At 34.8% G+C, this 15,878-nt stretch overlaps 4 protein-coding genes across 4 annotated transcripts; 1 reads left to right on the forward strand and 3 right to left on the reverse strand.

The window, feature by feature from the left end:
• Positions 1-164: 164 nt before the first annotated feature.
• On the forward strand, positions 165-2,125 carry LOC122567750 (JNK1/MAPK8-associated membrane protein). The gene is made up of 4 exons (XM_043726687.1): positions 165-1,401; positions 1,486-1,655; positions 1,724-1,800; positions 1,892-2,125. Exons 1-4 carry the CDS (start codon positions 863-865, stop codon positions 2,105-2,107), a joined length of 1,002 nt encoding a protein of 333 aa, XP_043582622.1. The 5' UTR covers positions 165-862; the 3' UTR covers positions 2,108-2,125.
• Positions 2,126-2,191: 66 nt separating this feature from the next.
• LOC122567745 (neutral and basic amino acid transport protein rBAT) lies at positions 2,192-5,787 on the reverse strand. Its single transcript, XM_043726673.1, has 9 exons — positions 5,434-5,787; positions 4,605-4,983; positions 4,279-4,523; positions 4,080-4,205; positions 3,763-3,989; positions 3,494-3,677; positions 3,207-3,433; positions 2,523-2,672; positions 2,192-2,398 (listed from the first exon to the last, which is right to left on the reverse strand). The coding sequence occupies exons 1-9, from the start codon at positions 5,656-5,658 to the stop codon at positions 2,323-2,325; spliced, it is 1,839 nt and encodes a 612-aa protein (XP_043582608.1). The 5' UTR covers positions 5,659-5,787; the 3' UTR covers positions 2,192-2,322.
• A 691-nt stretch (positions 5,788-6,478) lies between these two features.
• LOC122567718 lies at positions 6,479-8,157 on the reverse strand. The gene is made up of 3 exons (XM_043726607.1): positions 7,299-8,157; positions 6,803-6,981; positions 6,479-6,670 (listed from the first exon to the last, which is right to left on the reverse strand). The coding sequence occupies exons 1-3, from the start codon at positions 7,588-7,590 to the stop codon at positions 6,644-6,646; spliced, it is 498 nt and encodes a 165-aa protein (XP_043582542.1). The 5' UTR covers positions 7,591-8,157; the 3' UTR covers positions 6,479-6,643.
• Positions 8,158-8,377: 220 nt separating this feature from the next.
• LOC122567709 (maltase A3-like) lies at positions 8,378-13,528 on the reverse strand. The gene is made up of 10 exons (XM_043726589.1): positions 13,091-13,528; positions 11,799-12,112; positions 10,668-10,847; positions 10,434-10,591; positions 10,231-10,365; positions 9,939-10,144; positions 9,665-9,860; positions 9,129-9,583; positions 8,728-8,868; positions 8,378-8,647 (listed from the first exon to the last, which is right to left on the reverse strand). Exons 2-10 carry the CDS (start codon positions 11,962-11,964, stop codon positions 8,413-8,415), a joined length of 1,872 nt encoding a protein of 623 aa, XP_043582524.1. The 5' UTR covers positions 11,965-12,112; positions 13,091-13,528; the 3' UTR covers positions 8,378-8,412.
• Between the last annotated feature and the right edge of the window lie 2,350 nt (positions 13,529-15,878).

Here is a 15,878-nt window from a genome sequence, read left to right on the forward strand (position 1 = left end):
TGTGTGCCTGAAAATAGTAATGTGCACTCGACAATCATCGGCCGGAGATTCCCGATCAAACACGAACATCCACGATCACCCTAGGTCGCGCCACTTTACAAATCTTTACCGTTTTCCCATTGCGCCATTGCTTTTTCGCTAGAAACATTTCAATTTGTATTTAAACAGTCGTCGTATCATTAACATTGTTTTAAACTTTCGATTAAACGTTATACGTATTTTTATTTAATGTTCTTTTACTGCTGTTTATCGTTAATGTAGCATATCTTTTAGTCAATTGCTTTCGTTTCTATGAACTTGCCTTAATAAAACCTGTTAAAGCTTATAGCTTTATACATCTACATTACGTAGTTGGTACTTTTATATAGGAAAAATAATATAGAAGATAAAAACTGATAAAAGCTTACGAATTTGCTCTTAAAATTCTCTAATATACTGCATTATATATTGTACAATGTTAATATCCATATATATATACATATATATATAACTTTTATAGCTTTTAGAATGCATGCTTTCATTTTCTGAAATCATTTTTCTGTGTTGACATAAAATCATTTTTATACTCTTTGTAACATATTCCTTGATATATATTGTATCAGATATATGTATAGATACACATGATATTACCGATCTACCGTCAAATGACGTTCCATACCTAATGATAGTTTACAAACTTTATTATTAAGAAGCGTCATTACGTTATAAAAACAAAGTGCTTCCATAAACAGCGTATTTGTTATTCAGAATAACATATTTCGAAATCGATAACATAATTACAAAATTATGTTATTATACCGCATGGATTGTAGTTCGAGTTCTTGAAATCTAACCTTAAAATGTTCATAAAGCGTGTTTGTTGATGTATATTTTGAAATTTGAAAAAGGTGATAAATATTATAAATATTGCTTTCATATCTATTTCTTCATGTGCTCGATACCAAAGGCAAATGCTTTAAATTCCTTTACTCGATGTCCTGGATTATATTGTGGAAGGGAATTACTGCCTGATGGCAACTGGAGTGACTGTGGTGCATGTCCTCGAGGGTTCAGGGCAAACGCCACTTCGATATGTGTTTCTTGCGAAGACGAACCAATGCTCTATGATTGGTTCTATTTAGGATTTGTGGCACTACTGGTATTATTATTACATTGGGTTTGCATTGATATAATATCTATGAGACGTACTATACCAAAAAAAGTGTTTGCGTTACATTTGTCTGCTCTAGTAGAAGTTGTTTCTGCATCTGTGATTACTTTACAAGTAACCGATCCTGTAGGTAGTTTTTCAATTAGATCATGTAGAATTACAAAACTCTCAGACTGGTACACATTGTTTCACAATCCTAGCCCAAATTATGAAGAAACTCTGCATTGTACACAGGAAGCTGTTTATCCGTTGTTAGTAATTACATAATTATTCTATTTAATTATTCAATTTAGCTTTTTTTTGTCTGAAAAATTAATTAATTTTTCAATCCTTAGGTACACAATGGTGTTTATTTTTTATGCTTTAGGAACAGCTATAATGTTAATAATAAGGCCAATTATAGCCAAGAAATTCTTACCAAAGAAAGGAAAATTTACAATTTATGCTGCTCTTTATTTCTATCCCATTTTAGCTTTATTACATGCAGTTGGCGGTGGTATAATATGTAAGTGAAGCAATTTTCATTGTAAGGGTAATACCTTCCCCATATTTTATTAACTCTTATTTTTACAGATTATTCATTCCCATATATAACTATAACACTGTCTATACTATTTAATGCAGCACATTTTTCATTTAAATTAAATCAGGTAATGGTCTCTGTATATTGTTCATATTTACGTATGTTTAAATACTAAATATGTTTTATAAATGTTTCATGAAACTCTATCTTTCTTTCAGTCAATGAAAGCATTGTTGTTGAGCTGTGTATCAGATATAAAAAATGTAATAATTATTTTAAGTCATTGGATGTTATATGGATACGGTTTAGTAGCTGCCGCAACTTTCCGAGATCTCGGCATTCATCCAGCATTGATTGCTTTAGTTCCTTTACCTGCATTGTTTTATATTATTACTGTAAGATTCACAGATCCGCATAAACTTCATATAGAATAAATACAATTATAAAACCTATTATTAACATAATTATAATAAGTCGTTCCTTTATAAACAATAACTAATTGATTGTAGAATACTATATTTTCAATGGATCACATTTAATTATATTTTTCATAAAAGCAGTACATAATTACTTATAATAAATGTCATTACATAAAGATCATAAGTAAGGGATTGTTATCGATCATTTGTAGACCTTCTTTCTCTCGTACCTAATTTTGTGGAACAAACGTTAAAACAACTGTACTCTTGCCCGATATGGGAACTTTGTTAGAAGGTAGTTTTGTTCTGTAAAAAAGTAAACTTCATAAAAAACGGTTGTTTATCACAATATTATAAAAGAAATTGTTGATGTTCTATGAAAAACAAATAAAAATAAATTAAGTGATTGATGATAGTGAAATAACATTACTTTATTGTGTCGCTGTCTTGCGCGTAATTAGGACTGTGTGCGACAATATTAACTTCGTCAGAAATCTGTGGTATTGTAGAAAAATCCACTACTGTAGGTTCTTCTGCTGATTGATACGCTACTAAGTATCCTGGATTGCCACTCTTTAACCTAGACATTTATTCAGTTTTAATATTCTTTTAATGAAGAACAAGAAAGAAAAATTGATTCAATTTTCGACAATGATAGTTAAATTAATATTTTATATTATCAGTTATTAACTGGTGGTTAGTCAAAATTGCTATTATTTACAATTAATTTTACAAAACGCAGGCCTCATGCAATATGTTAGTAAGACGACTCACCAGTTCCTGCGTTGCATAGAAGGAAGCGTGGAACAGGGCAAATTGATCTTTGGTTAGTAAATTATACAGTACAATTTGTGTCAATAGTGTGGGGTGTATGAGTTATTTGGAGTTTAAGTGTAGCATCAAAGGATAATTGAAATGATTTATAGCAATTGTGAATTAAGTTGATTGAACTTTCTTTGATATAGATTAATACTGCAATTACTGTTTTATCCTTCAAAGGTTCTATACCATCCATTAATTTTCTGATACTATCCTCTTTTGTTTTAAGATTATACTTAATGTGTAAATGGATAAACATACAATACTGAAATAAGTGAAAATGCTATTACATTACCTTGTATAAACAAATACACTTCCATTGACAGTTTTAAGCATTGTCTCTCCATGAAGAAATGTTAAGCTTTGTCGCGCTTTACATAAAGTCGCAAAGGCGTCTTTTGCAGATAAAGTATCGTTCAATTTTAATACAGGTGTTCCAGGTAAAAGTAATGTCATAAGTGTTAAACTGTCTGCTATATCTGCAGGCATTCTTTCTCTCAAACTGAGGTTTCTACCATTAATCTAGAATGTAATATGATAATATAATATATATTTTAGAGTATACATCTTGTGGATACTTACATCCCAAGCAGGCCAGGAAGTGAAATTAAGCCAGTGGGAAAAGCCACGCTGTAAAGTCGTGGCATCTATATTGCTATCTGCAGTTGTAAGAAATTGTGAATTTTGTGGAAGATCAATCAGCCTTTTCTTCTCATTATAAACTTGTAGAATGTCAGTTCCAATATCATCTTGGAGGGCAAAGAACCTGGACAAACATTTTGTTATGGAACTTTGCTTGAAAGAAAGACTGAATATGCATGATACTACTGTAATGATTAAAGATAATTAACCCTTTATTGTCTGTTTCATTATGAACTCTTTCTTGCCATTTTGCTAGAACAACACCATTTTCTGGCCGATCTCTTGTATAGGCATGCACTAATGAATCATAGTTATCTGCCTCAGTAGGTATAGTGCTCCTAAATTCGTCATGAAGATCTGGATCCGCAGTTAAATATTGAGTATTAGCTAAACGGAATCCACTGATCCCTAATTTTAACCAATGACTCAAAATATCCTAAGCATTAAAAATTAAGTATTATCAAATTAATTTTTTACATCTATTTTTTAATCAGCATATAAGAGAAGCAATGACAAAATAACTTACTGAAAATTCTGTAACTACTACTGGATTATTGTAATTTAATTCAGGTTGTGTTATTTTGAAATGATGAAGGTAATATTGTTCTCTTTGTTCATTCCACTCCCATGCTGATCCACCATGTACACTTAGCTAAAAAAATTCGTATTATAGAAATACTACAAAGATACAAGGCAATTTTAACTTGAAAAAAGATATAACTAACCCAATTATTAGGTGGAGTACGTTTACCATCGGTAGTTATTTTTGCATCTGCCCAAATGTAGTAAGATGAGAATGGTTCTTCTCTCTCTATGGAGCGTTTGAACCATGGATGTTCAGTTGATGTATGACTTGGATCTAATTCTAAAATGATATATTGTTCTTTGTTTTTGGCAGCTTTTACAATAGCCTCCAGATCACTTGTAGTTCCTAATTCTGGTTTAATGTTTTTGAAGTCTTCTGTTCCCCCTATAATTTAAAATGCAATATATTAATATCTGTTGCCATACTAGGGTAGAAAACTACCTGTAAGAGCTGTTGTATATGTACCTGTTGAACTTTCTTTAATCGTGGAAGCTAGAGAAATTGCATCTATATTTTGTGTTTTCAAAATATCTAACAAAGATTCTATGCCTTTCAAATCATGAGTGCTTGTTTCAACAGGATCTAATTGTACAATAGCACTCTTCTCCCACCATTCTTTGGGTTTTGGTGCCGCACATTTTGGTGCCATTACCACAATAGCTATAGCACCAGCTAACATGGCAACCCAAAGTGACCAGAAAGCAATGAATAAAAACCATCTTAATTTAATCCAGAATGGGTCATTAGCAAATTTCATGAGTTCCTCTTTTCCCATTCCAGAAAGAGTTTGTTTAACTGTCTCAATATCGATTTTGGTATCTCCATTTTCAGAAATAAATTTTACCTATTCAAAATAACCATATGTTATATATAAAATCAACAGACATTTAATGCATGTATTTCTCTCAAATGTTAATGAATCACAATTATTTCCACAGGTAATTTCATGATCTATCTTTCCTCTTCATGATGGTATGATGCAATAGTAAAAGATTCTTACTTTCGAATAACAAATGTAATACAATGTCGAAGAAATATAGAATACGTAAAAACATGTGATAATAAAATTTGAAAATCATTCGAAAGCAGATCAATTGACTTATTATCGAACAAAAAAAACTTCCAATCAAGATAAAAATAGTAATTAGCTATTAATTATATTCGAATAAAATAGAATAATAAAACAATAATGGTGATAAAAAGGAGATAGATATCTTTAAGTACAAATAGAGGTATCTTTTATTGATCGTATAAAGATTAGACGTGACTTCCAAAAATGTGCTCGTTAACATACCTCGGTTGTATCTTTCACAGGAGAGATTTTACTCTCGTCTTTAAGCATCTTTTCGTGGACCCCATCGTCGGTATCGTTTTCATTACTTGGTTTTCCCATATTTTCAATTTTATCTTGTACACTTTCGTCCTCGTCCGGCAACGCCTTGTATGTGGCGACAACTGCCGTTTCTTTCGCGTTCCCGTTAGCTTCGATATTATCTAAATTCAACCTCCCACTCTCCATTATCACTATCGCACAGTACCAAGGACGTTAAACGATCTTATATGGCGGGGATGTGTGAAAATCTTCTCTCTTAATGAATTTTCGGTGGATTTTCGACTCCGTGAGGTTCAAGAACGACTGCACAGACGCTTTTTACCCCATAGAGATATCTAGTTGGTTCTTACTCTCCTTTTGCCCCTGCTCGTATTTACTTATACTACCACAAGCATAAGGTATAAAGTAAAATCAGGGACGACCTTCGTCCCTCAAAGTTACCGTGACTTTACTAAGTATTTTAGAACAATATTTGAGATGTATAATACGTTTTACAAATTAAAGAATATCCAGAATTTTCTAATGTACTAAACAAATATCCTTTATTTAGATTGTAATACTTCGGTGGAGATTTATGTTTATGCATCGTACTAAAAAATGTTAGTAAAATAAAAAAAAATTAAAAAGAAAAATTTGATTAAAAATTAAGACATCCCTTCAAAAAACTTATGATTAAAAAAATATTATTTTGTAGATAAAGTTACTAAAGAATTTTAATTAAAAGTTAGTTTGCATAGGGTTCTTTACTGCCATAATCCAGAACTGATTTAATTCTCCCCTTTCGATCAGACGTTCCAACGACGAATAGGATACTTGGGTTGAAAAATAGCGCGAAAGATATTTCGCTGATTATTTACACCTTTTGTATAACAAACAAATTTATTAGAAATTTTAATATTACAGTCGAAAAATGTTTAGAAAATATTTTCAGATGTAAATAATATATAAAGTTTTCTATATATCCATATATAAGAATGATAAATAGTACTGTATACATGATCTTCTTAACATTTCTCATATTTAACATTTAAAGGTTTTAGAAGTATTTTGATCTGTGTCATTCTGCTTAACAGCAGCTTTGTTAACGTAAGCAAGGAATTAAACGATTATCTTATATCTTGATAGCCCGAAAAAATATCTTTATGGACACATCGATTTTTTATTTATTGACTTATTCAATAACATCCGATTGGAAATCCTGAAAAGTGTTATTCGTATTATTTTGGTGTCTGGAAAGTTTACGGAAACAACGAAGTGTTAAGGTGGTTACATAATTTGAGATACCGATTCTAGGGTGAACAAAATTCATAATTTCTGTTCAAATACTTACTGTATTTGTTATATTTATAGTAGTATTGTAGCATGGTTTCGATGAAAAACAGCAGTGAAATAAAATAGATAAAATAAACACTACTATCAACAATGCCCATAAAAACCAAAACATACACAAGCGAATATTCATACACATTGGATCGATTCGGTAGTATCTAAAATCATCGCTTGTTGATCCTAAAAAATAGTCTTTTTATAAGCCTTTTAATAATATTTTTTGTAATTCTATAAATTTTAATTGTAATTTAACACTGATAAATATCTTTTACATATTTTTTCAAATTCGCGCGAGTTATCGACCGAATCTAGGTTCGATATCTTAATTTATAAACTTCCGGTCTCGAAATGTATGTTGCATATAACATACGGATGCGCAAGCACATGCCTTATGATTGGTCCAATTTAAATTTCAGATTTCGTACGAACATTGTTCGCTGTCATTTTACAGTTAGTTTGCGTGAATATTTTCCATTTCGTGAATAGTGATGCCAAACCTGTGTCTTGTAATCTTTCTTTAGATCCGCCGAAATATACAGCCTCGTATGTTGATGCACCGCAGGAAAGGTGAGTAGTATCTGTTGATTCCATTGTTATAAATTCCTTCTGATTCGCTTCGTACTCTTCACTATCCCAAAAACCGACTAACGGATTTCTCGCATCATTACTTTTTTCGCTGCACGTTCGTTTACTTCCCGATATGATAGGAATATTTATGTTTACACAAGTGGGGCGCGATTTAGGCTGACCGTTAACGATCGATGTTATAAAACAACGATTCTGCGACATTCTGTTCCCGATAAATATAGACACAACGAGATAACAATTGAATGGTGAAATTTCTTTTGCCGCCCCTATTATTGTTTGCCTTTCGTTCTTATCTTACGGGAGATACGTTAGACTTGATTCAACATATTTGCGTCCGTTCGAAGCCCTGTCGCCCTGATTAACAGGGAATCGGTACATATTGATAAATCGAGTGACAGATATGTATATATAAATATATCCAACTAATTATAAACGCACTGTTTGTGACCACGAATTTAACAAACGATATATTTTCTCTGTTTACAAGGCAACGAATTGTTTGACAATTTCTTATATTTCTTATATGTATTTTGTCTTACTTCACACTCGTTTCTTCACACACATTTACGTATTGTAAACAACGATGATATTAAACTCATGCCGTTGCTATAATTATACCAGCAAGAGTACGGTTCTACTCGTGATTTTAATACAGATACAACTGGCTTTTAAATGAGACATTCACTTGGGACCATTGCTTAGCTTATTATGAGTCATTCAACACATTCGTTGCTTCACGAACGTATTTGAATAGTGGGAGTATTTGTGTTGTCATTAATATAAATTATAGCAGCACTTCATAACCATAATGTTAACATCTGAGGACAATGCCTCTCATGACAAAAATAGACTTTCTATTTATAGGATATACTTATATACTAATTCATATAAAGCAGGGTGAATTGAACATACATTTGCTGTTACTTTAAACAAAACCTCTTATTAATATAGGAACGCTTAAGTACTAATTATAATCGCTTTATACAAGTTCATAACTAAAATTTTTATTCTACAAAATTTGGCTCAATGAAACGTTAAAATATTCAATAACACTACTGCGATGCTTATACTTGTTATTAACCATGTTACTGAAGAGGAAATAACGGCAGAATTTTTCTCTGTTGTACTTTCAGGAGTCGAAGGAGTTGTACTGGTTCCTCCGGCTTCTGTAGATGATTCACAATTGCATATATCCTCAGCTTTCAGAACAAATGCTGCATTTGCCGTGAGTATAACATTTTGTGCCGAAATATTTGACCTAAAAAGTTGAATTAAATATTCCGAGTTATCCTCGCGAATTCGGCAGTTAATCCCTTTTGATATAAGACATACGCTTACGTAATGTTAACTGCATTACTGGATGCGATAACAATTTCTACCGGATCGTTTAAGTTCGGATACATCGACGTTAGATTAACTGTTTCTTGTCGTAGACCCAAGTTAATAACAATGATATATGTAGGATTGTTTGCTAAAGATCTAATAAAAAATAATATTAGATACTTATTGAATATGTAATGTAATGTATTAGATATAATATATATATAAAAATAAATAAATAAATATATATAAATATATATATATTTAATATAATATTAATATAATATATAATATATATTTATTTAATATAAATATATATATATATAAATATATATATATTTATTTATTTATTTATTTTTGATATTTTATAATTTTATAATTTTGAATATTACATCTATGTATGTCATTGTATTACAAACCTTTTAAAGACAAATATACGGTCATTGTTTAAGGTTGCAAATTCATAATTTCCATGAGTGAATACTTTATCTTTTCTAAGAGTAGCAAGTGATTTATATGTCTTCAAATTGCTCTGTGAACTTTTTAGCTGTGCTTTGACGTTTCTTCCTGTATAATCTGGATGAACAGGAAGATATGTAATTTTATTAGATGAAAATCCTGCTGATGTACTAGAGTCCCATTGCATTGGTGTTCTTGCAGGATCTCTGGAATAATTTCCTAATATTTCCTTTGGCCTCGAACAACCCATAGGGTCGATTGTTTCATTCCATGACATCTTCCTGTCTAACATTCCAATCTCTTCTCCATAGTAAGTATATGCTTGACCAGGTAACAGTAGACTAAGCATATGAAGTCCATCGACGCGATTCAATCCAATTCTTGAGGCTGCTCTTGAAGTATCATGATTGGAAAGCTAGAATTAGAAGAACAGACGTATCTACTTAAATTTTGGGCAAACAATGGGAGATGATCATAGCAATATATGTGCTCTTACCACCCAATTTGTGTCTGTTTTGTTTGGAAGTTTCTTAAACCAGTCTTCCAGTACATTTTTAATATGTTCAGCAGTGCTTGTATTCTGGACAGAAGTAATAAACCGGAAATTAAAGGGTGGAATTCCATTGTGCGTAGCATTACCATAAAGCGATATCAACACTTCATCAGAGTCATAAGACTCTGCAATTAATAATCTGTGAATTAACAGTTATAATATAGTATAAATACTATAGAATAAGTTAAAGCCAAGTTTGTGATATTTCTATACATACTTTGAAGGAGCATTATTCTCTTTTACCCAATTATCAATATATGAACGAAACTTGTATACAAGATCTGTGCTCTCTGGCAGACCAGATGTGTAGGCTCCATTCCCTATAACAGGCTCGTCTTTTAAATCCTTATCCTCATAAAGATACGACACTGCGCCGATTCGAAAACCATCAACTTTTCTCTTCAGCCAAAAGTTGAACACATCCTGAAATATGTAAATAAGGTTTTAAGCATATATTAACTTCTTATTGAATTACAAAATACAATATTATCATAATGCAAATACTTTACCAATAATTCTTGTATCACATTTTTATTTCTCAAATTGAGGTCAGGTTGAGATTTGTGAAATTTATGGTAATACCATTGCTGCCTTGTATCGTGCCACGTCCATGCTGATCCCTCTTTGTCACTATAGGTGCTTATCTAAATCAAAAGAGAGCGTTAGCAGGCATTTGCCAAAATTGTTTCAAGGATTATGAATAATTATCAACCCAGTTATTAGGTGGTATCTTGTTGCCATTTTGATCTTTGGAACTGTTTGCCCAAATGTAGTAGTCACTGTATCGCTCGTCATTTTGACTTGACAGCAGAAACCATTTATGTTGATCGCTTGAATGATTTGGTACTATGTCCAAAATGACCTTCAGGTCTGGAATAGTTTATGTCACTCAAAAGACTGATACATATTCAATGAAAAAGATGTCACTAATGCGTCAAGCACATACCACGTTTATGTGCTTGTTGTACGAACTCGTCAAAGAACTGGAGATTACCAAACAGTGGATTTATCTCGGTATAATTAGAAATATCGTATCCAGAATCTTTCAGTGGTGATGAGTAGATAGGGTTCAGCCAAATTGCGTCGACTCCAAGCTCTTGTAAATAATCCAGCCGGTTGGTTATACCTGTGTAACATTTGATATTTATTTCAGTAACTATGAATTAAAAATGTGAATTAAAAGTTAGAGATATGACATTAAAGTTAAATATTTCTAACATATCGCGTCCAAAATTTAGACAAATATTCTCACCACGTGTTTTTTATTTACGTATACTCCGTAGAAAGATGTTGTTGTCAAAGTCACGTCATCGTGTTTCCCATAAATACAGCGCGGTCAATCAATTGAAAAATTATTCCCATCGAGCGATAAATTGATTCTGCGTTATCAATGGCACACGGGAAATCTGAAGTAACTTCGGTTGGTACCTTGACCAACAAGCGATAAACGAGCTCTGCCGTAACACAACTTCGAACGCGAAGCTAATTTTTCACTCGTTTAGCATTTACGATACGCTGCCTATAGCTTTAAAAATAGATTTACGAGGCTATGAAATTTCACGACCATTGTACAGGCCTTATATTACATTTATCTAAATTTTCATTTTTACATGCGTAACTAGTTTTGTATATCTCAAATTGAACGAGAGCGAACATTCGTATAGAAGCTGCCCCGTTTACAATTCAAAACGGAAAATTTTCAAACGCAAAATCCCACTATGAATAACAGTTATTTTCACTACGAATTTCGATAACGATACCACGAAATTATTATCTCTTACTTTCGTTACATGCACCCACTATCGAACACGACACTTTTCGGTTTATCGAATTTACCATTTATTTCGTATTTACGATATCCGCGACGACTAGAAACTACATATTTATGCAAGTTCGTATTTTTACCAACAAAACTAGCCATAGTTTCGTTTTACTAAATATTACAACGAGTATTCTACTTTCCGTAACATTTTATACACACTTTGCCGCGTTTCGTGTATCTCCGATATGCGTAAATACTCGGAAACCGCAACGATCAAACACACCTGTAGATTCCAATTTCCGGTTCATAACGTACCCTTCAAGTCACCCTCGCCATCTCCATCGCTATCCTGAAATCCTCTCGGCCAGATTTGATAGACCAAAGCGGTTTCCCACCATTGTTTGTCCACCAACTGGGAGCTCGTCGATCCCACGGCCAGGAGCCCGAAAACCAACAGTAGAATTCCACGGAATTGACGCATTTCGTCAATCGATGTACAAAACTCGACTCTCGACCCGCGATTTCGTCCTGTTATATATATTTTTGGCAGAAACCAGGTTATCGCTTTATCTACCGCTATCGCGATGATTCCGGTGTCCTTATCTCGCTTATTCCTTGCTCCATATATACTGAAAACGCGTCATTGTTTACGTTAAGAATAGAGAATAGAGATGTTCCTTTAATTCCTGTCGTTGCCCGTGGCGGATCACCGATCGCGATAGTAGTTTTTGTTTGAACAAAGAAAGAGGAAAATCTAGTACCGATTAATATCGAGAAAAGGGGTGTAATTGTAAATTGTGTCGGCCATAACAAGATAAATATTAGGATATTTGGCGTGTCTAGACAAGATATGATATTTAATACAAAGCCAATGTATTTCTTCCCGCTTTCTTATTGGGTCATCTCGTAAGCGAAGAGTAAGAGTTGGGCATTAAAATTGAAAACAGTGGGAACGTCACTTATTTAAGATAGCAGCGATCGTTTAGTAAAAGTGGGGCAACGCGTTCGTCTTAAGAAGCTTTGCTTTAACACGGGAAACCGTATTGAAACTAGCGAATGATACTATTTTTCCCGCACTCGTGATTTTAAACGTTTTTCACCGCATCTGTGATTATTATTCCTGATCAGAGATTTAATCGAGCGAACTTGCAACGAGCCGAAGCTGCATCGTTTTCACCGTAGCAAATTCATACAGCGAAACATATTTTCTGCAGCGATTTTATCTGCCTCAGGTATTTTCCTAAACGTCGCAACTTTCCTATTTTACGCGGAAACTTCCTATGCAAAGACCAGTTTCCAACACCCGACATAATGGCGCTGTGGAACCTGATCGACCGATGACACTCTACGAGATGCTGCGTTTTTCGCCAAGTAAAATAATATCTTTCGGTATTCCAGACTCTAGCGTTTGTCCTAAGCACGTCTTACGAGAGTTCAAACGATCAGATAAATACAGCATCGATCGCTTCGCGAATAACGGGACGAAGATCACACGGCAGAAGTACGATAGGTCTATCTATTTGTTAATCTTGGAATTTTCACGTCAGTCCGTGTTTAAAAGATATCTCGATACACGACTTACCTTGTCGAAAAAGAAGCCGACTTACCTTCTAAATATTATTGCTGGATATATTAAGATGTATCGGCTCAGAAGATACGTTACTTTTGAATAATAAACGATCCATCGTTTGCTGGAAATGCAAATCACTCGATCGCTCACCGACAGCCTGAAATATCTCACGTTGTTCCTCGTATTCCACTTTTCTTTCTTCTCTGTTTGCTTTAGCGCGCGCCACGTCCGCTCGAAATCGTACGTTTGGCGTAACTAAATTTCATCGGTTCGCGCTTAATTAAAATTCCGCCTGCGACACGTGAAAACACGACGCGGCGCTGTTTTAATTCGCTCGTGGTAACATAAAGAGGCGAGGCCATGGCATTTTCGCCATACGAAAAATATACCACCTCCTTTCCCTGCTCGTATTTCAACGAGAGCCACCTGCTCTAACGACGCGATTCTCGCCTCGCGGTAATTCATTCTCGCGGTTAACCCGTTTGGCTGCGCTCGAACGGATCTCTCGAACGTTCACCTGACCAACCCTACCTCGGAATGCCTTATTGCGTCGCGTAACTCATCGCCTAAGCCTCTTACGAACCCCAATTTCGTATCACGTAGCTATGGATGATTTATTCGTCTCGTTTTATACGCACCAGTTATTGTAAATTGCAAGATAATCGATGCCATCCGAAATACCCTCTATAATTCGGCTGAGAGCACGCTATTGGTTAAGCTACTAGGGTAGGCGAACGTTTGGTTATTTATCGTGCCGACGCGAATTATTGGAACACGCTGCAACAAGCAATCGATAACGCGGCAAGTTGGATTATCCGATCCTTCTCGCGATCGTTCTATCGTATTTGAACGATCGTATTTGGAAGATTGCGGCGGAAAAGAGCACGATGGCTCGTGTTCGCTATTTCTTACACGCAGCTACACAGGCTTTTGTTTCTTAACGTTGTTAATCTTGTTAACGTTGCTCGTCGTAATGACCTTATCCCTCGCTTTTACGCAAAGAATTTGTCGATTTATCAGTTATCCTTTGCACTCGTATGTCGGGCGTGACTCTTCAGTTGCACGTTCCTTTGTGAAACGCGCGAAAGGAAATTGTTTCGAGATATATCCTACACTTAAAAATTAGAAAATACGATAATAGCGCGAATAAAACTGGCATTTAAGTGAATTTCTTTCTTCCTTTGTTTATTTAAATTGTCTTATTCTTTAGTTCAAGTAAATTTCAGATAAAACACTTAGAAACGTTGGGAGCTGCTGGTAACGGAATTGAAATAAAATTCGGAGTGCAAAGGGTTGAAAGACTTGCGCGCATCGAACTCGATGGGTCGTTTACATTTTCAACCAATTTTCGCATTAAAATTCTGCACGTTAGTCAGTAAAATAAAGCGTCAGTAAATTGGAGAATTACCGAAAAACGTACTTATCGTGCTTTTTTTCCCGGAACCAGTCGTTAGTCACTCATCGTGCAACTCATCCGTCTCTGGTCATCGCGTAGCTGTTACGAATCGACGAATCGATGTTATCACAGGTAGAATAATAAATTTGTATAAATCCTAAAGTTTGTTCGTACTGTCGCAGTTACGTACCTTGCGCCGAGTTTCCCGATATTTTACATGTATTGCATTCGGTTTTCCATTCCCAATGGCATTCGATTGCACGTTGCAGCTCGTGGACCACCAGCGGACCAGCTTTTGGGTAATCAGGGGGCGGTGTAATTCGAGAAACGGTGGAAAGTTGTGTTCTCGGCGGAGAACACAATGACAAGACCATCCTCTGTGCCCATTCAGATCTGTCCGTCCGTTCGTGTATAGCGCGGTATCGTTCGTTTCTCGACGTCGGAAAGAGAGAAGACTAACTGTGTACAATTTGCATAGTGCCAGATAACCCAGCAGTCGATCGAATTCTTCTCTTTGCTTTTCACGTATACGCCCACAGACGGACGAATAAATTCTTTCTCGATGAAACCAGCGAAGGACGGATTAATTCTTATTCGTAAGTTCGTCCCTTCTACTTGTAAATTTCTTACTTCGACCAATATTTCCGGCGAACAGGAAGAACGTCTGTCGTTCGAATCGATGTTTGCCTGGGCTGAACGAATTATTGTGACTTTGGTAGGGGAAACGCGAGGAATTTCGACAGCCAAGGACGGTCATTCCGGTTGTTGAATTTGTTGTGTTGGCGCCTGGCTTCAATGCCACCTGATGATAAAATCCGCAATCGCTTAGTTGCCAACACAATACTTTCAATATCGTTTCGATATATAATTCGAAATCGATTAAGTCTACAAAGAAAAGAAAAACGTGGAGTGGAGTTACGATAGTCGAGAGAATCGAAATGCGTCTTTCCGAGCAGATAATTCGTTTCTTCAATAATACTAATCACGCATCTATATAATCACAAATGAAAAATCTCGCGAGAAGTGGGAATTTGTTACCGATTTGGCTTCTCAGAGGCTCGTATTTCCTTTGAATGCTTCTTTTACCTCGGATACAAACCAATCTACTTTCTTTCTTTCGTTTCTTGTACAAGCCAATATACTCCGTTAAAACGGACATAATTTTTCGGTTTAATTTAAGCTGTTAAAAGATCGAGGAAGGATTCCGAAAGACTCACGATGTTGACAAAATATTTAACCGCGACTCAGCGAGATGGAAAAGTTTCCCGAAAGGTTTCGTTGTTCGTGCGAGCGAACCTGTATAATTCGCGAAATCAGTTTCCTTTATGCACGTGTAATACATTCGTCGCGTGTCTCGCGTCTCGGGCACGTTCTTCCGGAGAAATGAAGTTTGCCAATTACGTGGATTCTGGCTTTCAGGGAACGGTGA

This window comes from Bombus pyrosoma, linkage group LG5 (assembly GCF_014825855.1).
Source record: "Bombus pyrosoma isolate SC7728 linkage group LG5, ASM1482585v1, whole genome shotgun sequence".
NCBI lineage: Eukaryota > Metazoa > Arthropoda > Insecta > Hymenoptera > Apidae > Bombus > Bombus pyrosoma.